At 34.4% G+C, this 18,516-nt stretch overlaps 1 protein-coding gene across 16 annotated transcripts in view; it reads right to left on the bottom strand.

The window, feature by feature from the left end:
* ptprub (protein tyrosine phosphatase receptor type Ub) overlaps nucleotides 1-18,516 on the bottom strand; it is a 454,717-nt gene that overhangs the window by 23,960 nt on the left and 412,241 nt on the right. For all 16 annotated transcript variants that reach the window (XM_087285299.1, XM_087285297.1, XM_087285296.1 and 13 more), the window contains 5 exon segments: nucleotides 17,120-17,236; nucleotides 13,926-14,080; nucleotides 12,129-12,264; nucleotides 8,252-8,401; nucleotides 72-386 (listed from right to left, as the gene is read on the bottom strand). In XM_087285299.1, the coding sequence (XP_087141425.1) occupies nucleotides 72-386; nucleotides 8,252-8,401; nucleotides 12,129-12,264; nucleotides 13,926-14,080; nucleotides 17,120-17,236 (873 nt within the window).

Raw genomic sequence — 18,516 nt, forward strand, 5'->3', positions numbered from 1 at the left:
AATCCTAAAAAGTCCTTTTGGGTGCTGAATTTAGTGAAACTTCTGGTGGCGTTCAAGATGTTTAGGCTTACCCAGGCAGAGTTGGACTGGTTGAGCTGATTCAGCATGACCACAGAGGTGCAGCCATAGTCAAACACAAGTCTCCAGAAGTCAGAGGTGGTGCCGGGCAGCGGATGGGGGGTTACAATGAAGGCAGCAGGCCGGTGGAAGCTATCCATCAGTGCTGCGTTAATGTAGTTGTTACTCTCGCCCTCGGTGGTTACCAGGAAAGCGAGGGCTCTGTCCGGTGGGAGGACATCCATGCTGCGGTTCTTCTCTCGATTTCTTGGTAACAAGGCAATGCTGCACTCCTCCACGTCCAGATGAGGTGTCACAGAGTTTAGTGTCTGAGAGAGAAAAAAAACACTGATGTTTAGGAGATGCTAAACATGATTTAGGCTTTAGTGGGGGTTTTTATTCATGAATTTATTGTGATGATGACATTTTCTTAATCACTCAATGTCTCTTGGAAACACTGTGCATTTCAAATTGTGCTTCATAAAGATGAGTGGGCTTGACAAACCACCTGTAGAACTACTCTTCTACGCAACCTATGATGACTTTCACCTTAGTGCGGATGTATACCTGGCCAAATTGCACTTTAGGTGGCGAGAACGAGTCTTCGAACCTGTGTGTATTCCTACTGTGAATTTACCACATTAAGCGTGACATGCTAACATGGATGCAGTTCACTAGAGTAAATCTGATTAATGTCAGCTCCACATCTAACTATCAGGCACCTGTAGAGTTTATGCGTTGGAGTAAAAATTTATTTACAAATAAAAATAATTTATTTATTTACAAAAAAACAAAAAACAAATTTTATATACAAATAAAATGGATCAGGTGCTTTTTAAAATGAATGACGGTGAATGAAAATCAAAAAAGTGTCCTTCTGAATCAAATCAGGAGGATGCCCTTCTGGATCTTTCATTTACTGCGAAGACACTACTGACTACGCTTACATGGACATCTGTAATCTAGTTATTTGCCTTAATAGACAATAATATAATTAAGGTGTTTACGTAAAGTGCTTTCATGTAAGAGTTTCCTGTAATTTTGGGTGACTTTAGCTGCAGTTTGGCAGTTTCCCCTTCACTCATGAACATTTCATTCATGCCCCTGTGACATACTGGGGTATCAGACGCAAATAAGGAGTAAGGACTGGTGAGAGTGTTATGGAATTTATTATTTTTTTCTTTTCCGAATGAAAAGAAAAAAAACTCCCTCATTTGGCGATGTGTGTGTTTACTGACAGCCGCGTGTGTGGATCTTTTCGGAAAATATGGTGAAAAGTCCTAAATGACGGTAATAGTTTGATTGCTGTGTTAACTTCAATAATGACACTAAATTATGTATACTCCACGTCTTAATTCCATTTCTGTTTTGTTCAATTATGACTTTAGTCTGATTAAGGTGATCAAAAATCGCTGTTTAGAGTCTGTGAGGCCTACAGTTAAAATTTATGTTTAACTGAATATACAGTTAGTAAACACAAGTACATCTTATTGAACATCATTTATTTTCATCACCAGTTTTCATAGTAGAGCAGTTTCTCAAGCAGTTTGTGATGCATTTTGAAAACAGGAGATGAGCCCCTGGTCTAATGCGCCACCTGGCTTGAGAAACCCATTCTCAAAGACTAACTTTTAGCCTTTTTAATCTAGATTGATCTAGATGAATATTAAGATTACAGTGAGATTGATCTAGATTTACCACCTATAAAGGTAACACAATATTCACATTTAATACCTGTCCTACACAATATTCTGCACAACATTGAAATATATTCACCTTTAATACCTCTCTTGCACAATATTCTGCACAATATTGTTCAGTCCCATGCAAAAGTACTTGTATAGCCTGTCTTATGTGTATAACTAAGTATCTTATGTGCACAGTTATGTCTTATGTGTATAGTTAAGTATCTTACAAACATACTGTATATAATATTATACAAATAATAACAATTATTTTAATAATAATTTTAAAAGACAATTAATTACACAGGCAACACAGTGATCAGTGGGTAGCACATTTGCCTCACAGCATGAAGGCCGCTGATTTGAGCCTCGGCTGGGTCAGTTGGTGTTTCTCTGAGGAGTTTGCATGTTCTCCCTATGTTCACGTGGGTTTCCCCCGGGTTCTCCGGTTTCCCCCACAAGTTCAAAGACATGCAGTACAGGTGAATTGTGTAAGCTAAACTGTCTGTATGTGTTTGAATGGATGTTTCCCATGAGTTGCAGCTGGAAAGGCATCCGCCACGAAAAACATGTGCTGGATAAGTTGGCGGTTCATTCCACTGTGGTGACCTCGGATTAATAAAGGGACTAAGTCGAAAAGAAAATGAATAAATGAATGAATGAATAATTACACTGAAATTATAAATCAAACAAGCCAGTACATTTATGATAGTAAAATATGTTAATTTCTCTTTTAGAAGATGTTCATTTAGAAGTTCTAAAAGCACATCAAGCCATATTTATCTCAAAAGACCAAATTTGATTTCAGTAAATAAAGCAAATTAAACACAGCAAATAAAAAGTCAAAAGGAGAGCCCAAAAACCAAAGAAAGAAAGAAAGAAAGAAAGAAAGAAAGAAAGAAAGAAAGAAAGAAAGAAAGAAAGAAAGAAAAAAAGAAAGAAAAAAAAGAAAGATTCCAGCTGGCACACTGGTGATTATGAAGATTTCCATTACGCACTAATAGTGCTGTGCATCTGTTGACTACAGATGTGGCCAACTTCAAAAACAGCTTTTCATTCAATCTTAAATAGCATTAAATCTGACTTGTCCAAACAAAAATGCCAAGCTTATTCACAGCTAAGAATTTTTAATGCAAAAAATTCCTCCATTAGCAGGTCATAGCTATAGAAAAATCTGCATTCCTTTGCTTCTGTTTTAAGTAATTGCTTGTAATGAATGCATTGTAATTCACCTAAAATGTACAAAAGAAAAGAAAAAAAACTTCAATGTTGAGGTAAGCGCAGGAGAGCAAGAATAGTTCAGTCTGCCTCCCTCTGAATCAATAAAAGTATTCTCAGCGACACGCGTGGAGTTGTACATCTTTTATTAAATAACCTTCACTGGCCTTTCGCTCCCTGGAGATCTGTGGCAAAGTGAAACACGACTGACTACTGCTCCCAATGGAGGAGGAATGAAAGGTATTTCTTCTGTTATACGTTCTGCACTGCCACCTTTCTTATTTATGTTCAGCAGGAAACAATTATCGATTAAACTTCTATCACTTATAGTCTCTTACTGAAGAACCTTCGCCTAATATGCCCACATTGCTATACAAACGAAATGAAAAATGCTCTGGTTTGAAAATAGTTCTGTCATTTATTGCCGCTCTGCTTTCTCTAAATCATTTTGTAATGTGTGTAGGAGTGTGTACTGTACAATACAGAAGGGTCTTGTGCCGCTGCAGGCATCTTTTGTTGGCGAGTTCTCCATTCAAGCCTTTTGTTTTTGAGTCGAAAAGATTATTTAAATGAGCTCTGAACGTCTGGCCACACTTCAATACATTTATTCAACAGCATTGATCATTAATCTTCGGGCAGCATGCAATTCACACTTTGTGAAGCTCGGCGTCTTGTTTGACTGCCACTGTCGACCTTGCTGTGCTCTACTGAGCAAATTCACATTTATGGAACTTCATAGGGAGTTAATTACACTTGGGGAAATTTAAAAAAAAAAAGAGTATTTTCCTTTTCAAATTACAGAAATACGCTAAAAAATATTGACCTTGGGCAGCTGGTCTTCAGCACACAACTGTGCGTTCATGAGACTTCATTAGTGTGGCGAATCATTGCAGTTTTCTCAAAAAAAGCATGCAAGTTGTGAGAATTCAGAATGAATAAAAATAAATGTGACACAAATTACAATCTGTGTATTTTTTCTCTGAGGTAAATACACTTATTGGCCACTTTATTAGGTACATTTCATTAGCACTGGGTGGGACCAATGTTTTCCTTCAGAACAACCTTAATCCTTAAAAACAAGATTCCGAATACATTACTCAGAGATTTTGGTCAATATGACACTACACAGTTGCTTTACATTTCATACATTTGACCATCCTGCTCCAAAGGTGCTCTATTGGGTTAAGATCTGCTAACTGTGGAGGACATTTCAGTACAAATCTCACTGTCATATTCAGGGAACCAGTCTGAGATTTGAGCTTTGTTATATATAATGTCCTGTTTGCTGGAAGTCACTGACTGTCTGATGATGTGTTTGAAATGTTACACACTTTGTGTTAGCCTTTTTAATTTAATAAATTGGTATCTTTTGGAGCTTTGGTGTAGCCACCTTTTTGAATATATTTTTTGCAATATCTGCTCGATTCACTGTGGTCATAAATAGATGAACCTGGCCAGCAACAATGCTCGGGCTGTGTTGTTTAATGATGCCTGGTGGTACTAAGGGGCTCACCAAGAAACTAAGTACACCAAGAAAATCTCCCTCAGACCATGCCCCCACCAATAGTCAAAACTGTTGGAATAAATCATTATGAAACCATGCTTTTTGTTGATTATCAAACTTTTTTTTTTGTTTTATATTAATTTCAGTAGAATTCTAGAATAATAAGGAACTGTTTACATACTTTAGGCAAAGTCTTTTAGGAACTGAATATGGAAGATTAACTGTAGATTTCTTTTTTGTTTTTTCTAATTGGATTTGTATTGTAAACCTTAAATAAAAGTTAAAAGCATGTCTTTTTATTTAATACGTAATGTTTTTACTTCCTATGTGTTACGATAACCAGCGATCATTCACTGGAGATCGCTGGTTTCCTCTATCATCATTCACTTCACTTCCGCATTCCCCAGGGGCCTGTTTCAGAAAGGAGGTTAACTGAAAACTCAGAGTATTTTAACCCTGAAATGAGAGAAACTCTGGGTTTTCCGTTTCAAAATGGCAGTTTTGTTAAACTCGAGAAAGCAGGGTAAGTCAAGCCTGTTTCTGAAAGAGAGGTAACTTTAACTCAGAGTCAGTTACTGTGGTAACTTACTCTGTGAATCTAACCTGGTCAGAAGCAGGTTTTATTCTCTAAACTCAGAGTTTCTGTCGGTCTCCTCCCCTTTTTTAAAGATGAAGCAGTATTTCTCGCCTTAGCCTTACGTTTCCACCCACCTATTTTAATGCTCATTTTGGAGATGTGCATAAAAACGATTGATAGAAACGTCATGATGCACATAACTTTTTAAAAATGGATAAAAAATGCGCATAACTGAGAAGGATAAACTTTTATTCGATAGAAAATGTGCGCATAAACTATGATGGGAACACTTTTACTGAACAAATTACAGTATGTACATTAAAAAAAGATCATGATCATATGATAATGAAAATATGTGAACAAACCAGCAGGCTGAGCACACTGTAACATGTCTTAAATATTGTTTTAGTCATTCTAAAATGCCTTAACTGTTTCAGTATTAGTGTATATTATTAATTACCTCCGAACGTCTGGTGCGTGTCAAGAGTCTCCGCGTCTCATGGCTTCAGACGCCCCCACGTGTTCATTGTGTTAAAGCATGGTCTTCTGAAATCGAGGCGCAAGTACATTAATTAGGCTAAATAAACGACGCAGCTTCTTCTACCTCAGTAAATTCTGTTTTTACTGTTGATATTTGGTGCCAGTTTAATCAGGAAGTGACGATTTTTTTCTCTTTGACTTGTTGGATGGAATTTTATTCGCATCTTTTATGTAATATTGCAGTTTTGCACATAAATTTATGTAATATATTTGGATGGAAACATAGCTATTGCCTACATTTTAGTCACACACAGAAGAACTGTACGAGAATGGCTTATCCTTTTTTAATAAATAATTAAATCAAATTTACCTTCGACATGCACTGTAACTAGATTAATGGGATTATTATTCTTTCTAAAAATTATTTTTAGTACTGCTTACTCTCTAAATGTTATATTAACCTCTATCACTTGATCAATAAAAAAGGCAGACACACAAGTGCACTGCTAAATCATTTAAAACTAATAAATGTGTAAAAAAAGTTTAGAAAAAATATATATAAACGTCATAAATTACATTACTTATTTTATTATACTTAAATATTTAAATACTTGAAAAGTGAAATTAGGCATTAACTTGAGCAGCTGTTTTCCCACGCTAACAGTCTCTTCTTTACTGATGGTTGCTTCTTTTCAAATATATACGCTCATATTTGCTATAACTTTGCATGAGAACATCAAGTTCAGCTGGAGAAAGAAATGGTGATCTCTTTTATAAGATATTGCCATAGTCACTCGTAATGTCTGCGCTCTATTGATAATGCCTTTTTAAAGTCACGGTGTGTGCGCTTAACTCTGAGTTGGTCTACTCGAAGTTGATTGACCCAACTCAGATCAGCTGTTCTGAAACCGAAAACTCTGAGTTTTTAATCTCTCGGTAAATCAACTCAGAGTTCAAGTTTAAACTCTGAGTTGTTTTAACCTCCTTACTGAAACAGGCCCCAGGACTACATTTTCATACATGCACTTCTCCCAATCACGCACGCCTGGTCACTCATCTTCCTGATTACATCACCAGCTGAAACCTGTTACAGAGACTGATTACACACAGTATTTAAGCAGCACACACACTCTTTCACATGGCCGAGTCTTGTTTACTGTTTGGTGACATTACAACGCGTTATCCTGGTCTTGTTTTCCCGTGTTTTGGTTCTTAGCCCTGTTTATCCTTGTCATCCTGTTTAGCCGCCTGCCTTACGACCTATTGCCTGTTTATTGACTTCGACTCTGGATTTGCCCAAACATACCTGTTCATACCTGTATTGACCACTGCTTGCCTGACTACAGAATAAACCTGCATATTGGATCCTACCTTCTGTGTTGGTGTCACTCCCCGGCGTTACACTATGTGCTTAGAAAAATATCAATCAATTATTTATTTATTTATTTATTTATTTATTTATCTATCTATCTATTTATTTATTTATTTATTTATTCATTTTTATTTATTTATTTATCTTTATTATTTATTTAGATTTTTTTTTTTTTACAAAATTCAATGCTGAAATAGCTAAAAAAGGCTCATAAGACAAGGCAACATTTTTCCAATCTTCTATTGTTCAGTTTCTCAAACTGTAGCCTCGGTTTGTTGTTCTCAGCTAACTGGAGAGGCACTGGTGTGCTCTTCTTCTGCTGCTTTAGCCCATTTGCTTCAAGTTTGGTCATGCTGTGCATTCAGAGATGCTCTTCTTCAGACCTTGGTAACAGCCAATGGTTATTTAAGTTCAGCTCAACCCAGTCGAGTCATTCTCCTCTGCTAACAACAAGGCATTTTTACCCAAATAACTACCTCTCACTGGGTATATTCCTTTTTTTAGACCATTCTCTTTAAAATCCCAGCACATCAGTCATCGACCATGATAAACCATGCCACTTTCACGTACCTTCCAATCCTAATGTTTGGTTTGAACTATTGTTCTAATCTAAGACCTAAACTTAATTTCAACAATAACAATAACAAGCAATAACAATCAGTTAAAAAATGTGTACCCAATAAAGTGGCCAGTAAGTCTACTATTGGAGCTATTTAATTTCGCATAAGAATAGGTGAAGGCCAGTTGTTTTTTATAACACCACCTGTAATTTTCTTAAGCTTGATTTTGATTACTATTTACCATTATTCACATCTGACAAAGAAAGAAAGATATACAGCACAAGGACAATGCCAAGATGTAAAAAAAAAAAAAAAAAAAAAAAAAAAAAAAAAATTATATATATATATATATATATATATATATATATATACAATTTCTATTTTGGTTGAACAATTTCTCTAAATAAATAAATAAATAAAATATAATAATATATAGTAGCAAAAATATATATCGCAAGAAAAGGAGGAACATTGGATGACTTTAACTGTGTATGCAGCATTTGCACAGAAACTGATATTGAAGGATGGGCTAGAGAAACCTGTGAGCGTGGAGCTGTTTCTATCACCAGGTGTGATGTGGCAGATTTCCAGTGACAAGCAATTTGTCACTGAAATTCATCATTGAATCTGAAACCACCTTGCGAAGTGACACAATGACAGCCAATCAGAGGAGACTGTATGCAATATTTCAGATGCACAGTAATTGTGTTTTTTGCACCAACGCGATCACAATTTTATAAAATGACAATATATTAAATATATACTACACAAAGTATTAAGGCAAGTAAAGCCAAAAACCTGAAACTCCTCTCGCAGCTGTGAAGAGTTGCTCTGAGAATCCACCCGCAGCATCTCTTTATAAGCCAGAGCAAACTCATTTACTGGAATGGCCGTCTCCCCACACAGGCACGCCTCCAAGATGGCATCGTGAATGAATATGTACTGCTCCTGTAGAGAGAGAAAAAGACCTTTGGCTTTGATGCTTACAGTATAAAGAGAAAGAAAAAAATAGAAAGGGAAACACTTAAAATTGGCATTTCATGACATAAATTAAATGTAGACTACTTGTATCATTTTTTTTTAAAGTTTGACTTGTGATTACAGACTCACTCTTGAAAATCATTTGAAACAAAGTTTGTAAAAAAAAATGATCATAACAAAATACACCAATTATGTTCAACTAAATGCTTTTGTAAAGTTCACAGTACAACTGAAGATACTGTTTTACTACTTTTTTCCTTGTTTTTTGGGGGGGGGAACCAGGGTCCAAAAACTTTATTTTAACTTATTTGTAATTAATTAATTAATAATTTTATAATTAAGAGTGCAACAGATAGAACAGATAAACACAGAGCACATACGTAAACAGCAATAGAACAGATATAAAAATAACAGAAGTGTGTATAAAAAGCCATGACAATTAGAATAAGTTGTATTATTCAAATAAAAAAAATAAATAAATAAAAAATAAAGTGTATAAAGGGCCATGACAATTATAATAATACTTGAAGCATTCAAATAAAAAATAAAAAGTAAATAAATGTGTATGAACAGCCATGACAATAAAAATATTTGTAGTATTCAAATAAATAAAAAACAAACAAAAAACATTAAAAATAAACAAACAAACAAATAAATAAATAAATACATAAATAAATAAATGTGTATAAACAGCCATGTCAACTAAAATAATAGTTGTAGTATACAAATAAAATAAATAAAAAAATAAATAAATTTGTATAAACAGCCATGATAAACATAATAATATTTGTAGTATTCAAATAAATAAATAAATAAATAAATAAATAAATAAATAAATATATAAATGTATAATGATAACAATAATAATAATAATAATAATAATAATAATAATAATAATAATAATAATAATAATAATAATAACAATAACAATAACAATAACAATAATAATAATAATAATAATAATAATAATAATAATAATGAAATAAAAAAATAATAATAAAATCCACATTTTCACTGCATACCACATCTATCTTACCTTGCATCTATTACTGTTGGGTTTAAATGTTCATGCCAATAAACATGAAGCTAATAAAAACAAAATGTGATTGGTTGCTTTGCTTGTTAGTGGGTGGTCTTTGGCCAATGTAAGCTGTGATGGAGTCTAGACCTTTTGCCATCAGTCAGAAGCTCGGCTTATATGAGACTTATCTCGGGTACACTTCAAATTCAGATTCAGACTTGACTGAAAGTGATGTGCACGTGGGTGACTTTTCTGCTGTGTAATTATTCCATTCAGCTTGACGCATTCATGTGGATATGCTTTTGTGGGCATAAGGCAATACATTAATGCATTAACTGGGTCTAATCACAGTGGAATGGAGTCACTGTTTCCTGTGATTTTTCACTTTTTTTTCGAAAAGAGTTCAAGCGAAGTCTCCATCTCAAAAATTATCCACTGTGAGTTACTTTTTGTGAGTGTTACGTTTACAAATTTGTAGTTTTAAATAAATGTAATGTAATATTTGTGACCCTGATGTATTTGTGGCCATTGTATATATATTGTATATATTTTGGGTAACACTTTAGTTTAGGTCACAATTCATGGTATTAACAAACCATTAACTAACATTATTAGCTAAATAAACTACTAATTAGCTGTTTATTAATAGTTAATAAGGTAGAAGTTGGGTTTAGGTTTTAGGTAGGATTAAGGGTGCAGAATAACATTACATTTTATAACTACTAATGAACAGTTAATATTTTAATAATAGGCAGGTAATAAGCCAGTAGTTAATAGCATGGACTGTGACCTAAACTAAAGTGTTAACAAAATATTTTTTATTTTAATGATTCAGGTTGTGAAATATGTGAATTAGCCAGGAGATTTAAAAAAAATACAAAATATACTTTATGTATGCCATTTAATTAGAAAAGTGCCAGTTTTATTTATTAAACACATGGAAACAAAATAATGTACTTGCACTATAAGTGGTTTTCACTACAGTACTACAGCCTATTTGGCCCATTCAGAACTCAAATGACTATGAACGTCTGTACAGCACAGTGGAATACTACTAGTTTAGCATACAACCTAACCATATGAGTCAAACATTTTTAAGTGTATTAATAATACATTTTTTTCTTATAAATACATTAGGCTACATATACAGTTGAAGTCAGAATCATTAGCCCCCTTTGAATTTTTGTTTCTGTTTTTAATATTTCCCAAATTATGTTTAACAGAGCAAGGAAATTTTCAAAGTATGTCTGATATTTTTTTTTCTCTATTGGAGAAAGTCTTATTTGTTTTATTTCGGCTAGAATAAAAGCAGTTTTAAAGCCATTTTAAGGACAAAGTTATTAGCCTCTTTAAGCTATATATATTTTTTGATAGTCTACAGAACAAACCATCATTGTACAATAACTTGCCTAATTACCCTAACCTGCCTAGTTAACCTAATTAACCTAGTTAAGCCTTTAAATGTCACTTTAAGCTGTATAGAAATGTCTTGAAATATATCTAGTCAAATATTATTTACTATCATCATGGCAAATGTAAAATAAATCAGTTATTAGAGATGAGTTTTTTAAAACTTTTATGTTTAGAAATGTGTTGAAAAAAATCTACTCTCCTTTAAACAAAATGTTGAGGAAAAAATACACAGGGGATCTAATGATTCAGGAGGGCTAATAGTTCTGACTTAAACTGCATATACGAAGCTGAAGCCCCCTTAAAATAAACATCCTAAAATCGCTCCTGAATGTTATGATATTTTGTATGCATTAAATCATTAAATGTTAATAAATTATTGTTTTCCATTAACAAATTATGTAAATCTCCTACTTTTCAACTAGAAATTTGCATTAATGAGAACTTTATTTTTTAAATTTTAAGTAAAGTGATTTTTCCCAATCTGAACCAATCTGATTCCAGATTATCAAAAAATCTTTTCTCAGTTTCTCAACAAGGTTCTATACTAACAAACCATATATCCATGGAAAACGTATTTATTATTTTTATAAATGGTGCATAAATCCCAGTTTCATAAAATTTATGGCTGGCTTTCTGCTTCAATGTTGCATTTTATAATATTTCCTTAGTTTTAGTTTTGGATTTTTGGAGAAGCCATTGCCTCTATTTTCCTTTGAGAAAACACACTTGAAAGATGAAGTGAGAACAGATCAGGACAGGAACAAGGAGAACAGAAAAAACAGGACTGGCAGAGACACAATGAACACAAGATAAAGGATGAGTAAATAGACAGCAATAGCTGAATTTGTTTAACCTCTGCGTTTCGGATGTAAACAAAATTTGTTGCATGTTTCAAAATGCGCTGCGAGTGTATACATCGCTCTACATAAACAAACACTCGCGGATGGATTTAATTAAAGCATCTGGTAAATAATTACTAATGTTTTAAACAGTCAAATGACGATGAGATTTGCATAATAAAGTTTGAATATGCTAATTTCAGAAGATCTAAGCAAAGGCACAAGCCTCCACAGAGGGACCAGATGCAACATAGTGCATTTACTTATTTATTTATTTTTGCCATGTATCAATACACACTTTCCGCTGCATTCCATGGCTAAACATTTTGAATATTCATGGCGACTCCTACAGAGCTTATGACTATGCAAGCACAAGAGGTGTCTTCTGCCACATCTGAGAGAATTTTGCATAAATATGCACCTCTGTCTGGATCATGTTGATGCGGCGAGAGCAGAGGGTCTTCACGCAGTTGTAGATGTCCACTACTCCTTCACACTCTGCCATGTCCAACATCACATCCAGCACTATATAGCAGCCGGTTCTGCCTGCCCCCACACTGAAGAGCAAGCACACAAGATGTCTGTCAGAAACTATGATTTACGACAATTTTTTTGTGAACTAAATATACACAAATTTCATGTAAAAACAGCCGACAGCAAATAATAGCAACCAACTATCTAAAAGTTTAGTTTAGTTTAGTTTAGTTTAGTTTAGTTTAGTTTAGTTATTCTGTTTATGTTTTGCGGTGTGATGTTATGTGACGTTATTACGACCTAATAAAGAAGATGTCAACATCAAAGTCTTGTGTAAAAACAGCCGACAGCAAACAATAACAACCAACTACCAAAAAGTTTAGTTTAGTTTAGTTTAGTTTTTAGTTTAGTTTAGTTTTTAGTTTAGTTTAGTTTAGTTTAGTTTAGTTTAGTTTAGTTTAGTTTAGTTTAGTTTAGTTTAGTTTAGTTTAGTTTAGTTTAGTTTAGTTCAGTTCAGTTCAGTTCAGTTCAGTTCAGTTCAGTTCAGTTCAGTTCAGTTCAGTTCAGTTCAGTTCAGTTCAGTTTAGTTTAGTTTAGTTTAGTTTAGTTTAGTTTAGTTCAGTTCAGTTCAGTTCAGTTTAGTTTAGTTATGTTATTCTGTTTATGTTTTGCGGTGTGATGTTATGTGACATCATTACGACCTACTAAAGAAGATATCAACATCAAAGCCTTATGTAAAAACAGCCGACAGCACACAATAACCAACTACCAAAAAGTTTAGTTTAGTTGTTTTGTTAATGTTATGCCATGTGAAGTTATGTGATGTTATTACAACCTACTATAGAAGATGTCAACACAGTTTCATGTAACAAAAGCCAACTGCAAACAACATCAATCAACTATCTAAAATTTTAGTTTAATTAAGTTTAGTTTAGTTTTGTTGTTATGTTTATGTTATGTGGTGTGATGTTATTAAATGCTTTTATTTTAGATCCATTTATTACATGTCAGACTAAAGAACAGCATCATGTCATCATATTAGAAAAATTTCTGATTGATTATGCACCACTGAAGACTGTAATGACGCTGAAACGTATTAAAATTCCACTACAAGCAGACATTACATTTCTAACTATATTAAAACAGAAATCAGTTATTTTATACTGCACTAATATTTCATAATATTGCCATTCTTTGTTCAAATATAACTTTTAAGAAGTTTTCAGCAGTAGTGTAGGTGTCAAAGACAAATGGGTTCAAGCATCAAAACAATACATTTTTATACACATTTAAAATGCTTGACAAAAGACACCCACTAAAATGTCATTTACCATTACAAAAGTTTATAAGCCAACAATACTGTCAGACATATTTAGAAGAGTCATTTGATTGAATACAAAAAGTTTTATGCATAAAATGCAATAAAACTAGTATCATGTTATAAATTTTAATAAAATGTAATTGTTTAATAACATATTTACAGTTAAACTCATGATATTTTACAGTAAAAATAATAAACTAAATGATAAAAAAACATTATTTAAACCGGATCTCGAAGTTACCTGAAATTTTACAGTAAACTCTTACTTTTAATATGCTTTTGATGCATTAGAATTTAATTCGGACATCAAAATTGTACATCTCATCTTCAACCTATACTGTATATTGTTCAAAATTAAGCCATTTCTGGACAGTTTGTGGTTGTCAAACACGAGGTAATGTGATGAAATAAGAAGCTCCATACCTGCAGTGCACCACCACAGGGCCTGCGTCCAGTGGTGTGGAGGTTTTGACCCGCCGAATGAAGGCTAGTAGACCTGTGGCGTGGTATGGGACTCCATGCTCAGGCCATGATGTGAAGTGAAACTGACACACCTCATGTTTGGCAGAGTATCCCCTCTGAAAGACAGAAATAAGTCATTATACATCACATTTATTAATTCATTTTTACTTATTGAAGATTTATGATTCAGAATTGCACAAATTAGCATCACTCTTCAATGTGCACCAACCAAAAACCACGGCTCCAATACAGAAACAATGATTTGCATGAAAAGCTATTGGGTGTACAGGCTAATAGGTACTATAATCTGCTTCGGAACATATCATCGACTCATGGAACAGGTGATTAGGAAATGCCTGGATGCCCTTCCAGCTGCAACCCAGTACATCCATACACTACGTTCACACACATACACTACGGCCAGTTAAGCTTATTCAATTCACCTATAGCTCATGTCTTTTGACTGTGGGGGAAACCGGATCACCCGGAGGAAGCCTACACCAACATGAGGAGAACATGCAAACTCCACACAGAAATGTCAACTGGCGAATCAGTGATGTTCTTGCTGTGAGGGAACAGTGCTAACTATTGAGCCACCGTGGCACCTTCCACATACATATTTATTGAAATAATAAACATCTCTAAATAGAGGTGTCACTACAGAGATCTGGTTTGTAGTACTGTATCAGGGTAAGACTAGATGAAAACTATTTAATTTATTTATTTAAAGAATTGTAGCAGTTTATCAGAATGAAATAAAATAACAATAATATTAGAAAAAAATATGTATTTTTAATTAAAATTATGTAAAATTTTTTATAAAAATTAAATCAAAATTTTCACTAGCTCAAAAATCTGAGCATAGTTTATCACTTCCAAAGATTTGCTTTCCCATGTAGCTCCAACACACCACAGCAAAACCCAAATGAATTAGCAGAAGTGACAGTGAAATAAACACAGCTCGGTGGTTCCACTCAGGGGAGGTGCGCATGTCTATCCGACAGACCACTAAGAGACTCCATATTACTGCATCCCGATTGCTCATCTGTTTGAATACACACAAAGAAGAGCTTCATCCAAAAAGCCTCTCTGATGGTTCCTCGCCTTCGACAAACACACAGAAGCGCATCATCGTTCCTCCCACAGCCTGTGCGTGATTGACAGGGCCGCGGCAAAGCACGAAACTCGCATCAAAGGCTGCCGACAGAACTGCGCCTCCACAGGGCAGCAACGAGGACGATAAGAGAAGACAGGGGGGGTGAGGTGGAGGAGGTTAAATTGAGCTAATTTCAGTAAACGCACCCACATTTAGCCCATTGTATCAGAGAGAGAGGGAGAGATAATGAGAGCGAGAGAGAAAGAGATGCTTTAGTTAATGTGCCCGCCATAAAACGTTCTGAGATGAAGCAGCTCTAATCCTCCAACAGACAGCTTGCTGGGCCACGGCTGGGTATCAGGCGCTTCTCTCCATTTCATTTAAAGGGCTGTCACTCCAAATTCTCTCCTAACACGCATGTAGAAGGAGAACACGCAGATACACACTATTCTGGTTCTGCTATAATCCCGGCAATGAGCCGATGCAAACTTGAATGAGGGATTCTGAGAGGTCAGCCTGAGCATCCGTAGGTCAAATGGAGAGAATTAATGCCTTTACTTTTGCAGGAGCAGTCTTTTGGTTCTTTTTAAAGCCATTTCAAGCCATGGCCAAACCATCAAGCAAAGTGGTGAATCGCAGTATCACAAACTTGGATTTGTGGCCTATTAAAATGGGCAAAGGTGCAAGACTGCATGCTGAACAGAGAGTTAAGTGAAAGAAATTGTGTTAATAAATATGGTGTCAATAAAATCAATCAAAACTATATGTAAACAATATTCAAATACTTCCAACTGAAATGGAATTTTAAGTAGCAAATTAACGGTAACTGTAAGTTCACGCCGAAAGCGGCAAGAGCGTCAAAGTAGCCAGAAGTCGTTCATTTTTAATAGGAGATAGTGATGATAAGCGGCAAGGAGCGTCTTCGCCGGTGTAAGCGTCGAGAAGAGTGATCATTGAACCACAGGTTTATGTCAGTCAGACGTAAAAAGATTCCAACATTCTTTAAAATATCTTCTCCGTGTTCAACAGAATAACACTTTTCATTTTATGAAAAGCTGCGGTCAAATTAGATGTCAGTAACCCAACATTTTTTACAGATGCTGCAATGGACATTTTATGACCTTGCACTCTGCAGATGTGAGCAATTCCATGAAGCACTGTGAACGGCAAGTCAAATAAAATATGACAAGTTATTATTTGAAATTGCCAATCAAATTCAATCATATTATACAAATTGCATCACATTTAATTGCAAAATATGCATACATTTAAAAAAAATAATTTGTTGTCTTAAAGAGTGAGTAAATCCAATGAAACTTGGAACTAATTTTTCAACTTAATTATTATAAGTATACACATAGTTAATATTTATATTTTGTTAATAATTTTTAAGACAGTTTTACTCACATTTTAGTAAATCAACTAAAGCATTTTTTACAGTGTAGAAATTCATGTTTTTCTGTATTTTGATAAGATTACAAACCAGATTAAGGCCAAATTCTACGTAAATCTTCATTTATGGGTGAACTATACAATATAAGACTTTTACACTTGATTTTATCAGCATTCCCACTGTGGAATGAACCAACAACTATTCCAGTATATGTTTTACACAGTTGATGCTCTTCTTACTGCAACCCAGTACTGGAAAACACCCATACACTCTCATTCACACATACACTACGGGCAATTGAAAACATGCAAACTCCACACAGAAATGTCAACTGGCCCAGCCGGGCCCCCAACCAGCGACCTTCTTCTTGTCAGGCGACCATGCTAACCACTGAGCACTGTTTCTCAGCTTTTAAAAAAATATTTTTGCAATGTTTATAATGTGGCGTTACACCTCATAGCTGGTTCATGGCTTACAATTCTTTAACAGCAACATTTAAAAAATCCCCAGTGGATCCCCAAAGCAAATCAAACATGAGCGGCAGTGAGAATCGAGAGCATTGGAGCCGTGGTTTAGAGGCGGTGTGGTGCTCATGTGGGAGAAACAAGCCTTCTTTTCCCCATCATTTCCTGTTGCGTCTCTTGAGAAAGAGAAGTCATCTCGTACCCGCTCCAGGGCAAACGTTCTCACGGTGTACTCCGCCAGAGTTTCTGTCTTCAGTAGCGTGATTTTAATGTCTCCGTACATCTCTGACTCATCCGGCCAATACTTACAGCACTTCACCTGAAAGACAAGCCGGAAAAATAACAAAACACTTAGGTTCAAAAACATTAAAGCTTCACAGTAGCATGGGTGATTTATGATTAATACAATTTCTGCTGGCAATATAAAAATAAACAACAGCATGAAAGACTCTATTTTAAATCAGCAACAAAATGGTATTAAAGACAGTAAATTTGAGTCTTTTTCTTGTATTACTTGAAACTACAACACTTCTAAAGTGAACATCAAAATTAGACAACCTACAGTATAGGTCCCTGCTTAGTCATATTTTAAGTTATCCTAACATGAGCTGTATTTAAAGGGATAGTTCACATAAAAATGAAAATTTGACCATTAATAACGCACCCTTCACTTGTTCAAAAGTAGTTTGAGCTTTGACTTGACACTTGACAGAAGATATTTTGAAAAATGCTGGAAATAATCAGTTTTTGTTCTTACTATGGATGTCAAATGCTACTAGTTTCCAACATTCTTTAGTAAAACATCTTTTTTAGTTCAGCAGAAGAAAGAAATTCATAAAAGTTTAGAACCACTTGAGTTTGAATAAATGGTGAGGATTTAAATTTTTGGGTGAACTATGCCTTAAGCATATTTATGCAATTATATATTCTGCAACATAATGTGAAAAAAAACTTAAATTATAACCTTAACCGTATTATAACCTTATTAAAACCTTATAAACCTTACATTATATGTTTGTAATATAACTAAATTTAAAAACACTTTCAAAGACTTCCAAGTTACTGACCATAATCTGGCACCTAGTGGTAATTCTCTGTATTATCTAACACAATCTATTGAACAGGCAGCTTAACTTTCCAGTTTTCACTAATTGTGCAAGCTTCTAAAGTGACTGAAAGCTTCTGGTTGTCCAGAAGAAGGTAAAAGAATGACTCTTTCAGCCAAAGCAAGAGCATTAGTCCTTCCAAAATCCGATTTATATATTGCCTCTCTACAAAGACTACGTTTACATGGACATCAGTAATCAAATTATTCTCCTTAATCTGATTAAGACAATAATATGATTAAGATGTTTACATCAGTTACTTTTTGATTGTTCCTTTCATGATTGAGTTTTTCATATTATAGCACATACAATCATTGCATCAACATGATATCCACATTTCCTCCGTAGCTTCATGTTATTTTGGATGTTTCATTTTCAAATTTTCAACTTTACCTTAGGGCCATTAATAAAAACCTCTAAATCAAAATCTAAATTAAGAACCGATCTAATTTTCCCAGGTTGATTTTATCGATTATTTTCCCTACTGTGTGTG

Source organism: Danio rerio, chromosome 16 (genome assembly GCF_052040795.2).
Source record: "Danio rerio strain M-AB ecotype USA chromosome 16, GRCz13ab, whole genome shotgun sequence".
NCBI lineage: Eukaryota > Metazoa > Chordata > Actinopteri > Cypriniformes > Danionidae > Danio > Danio rerio.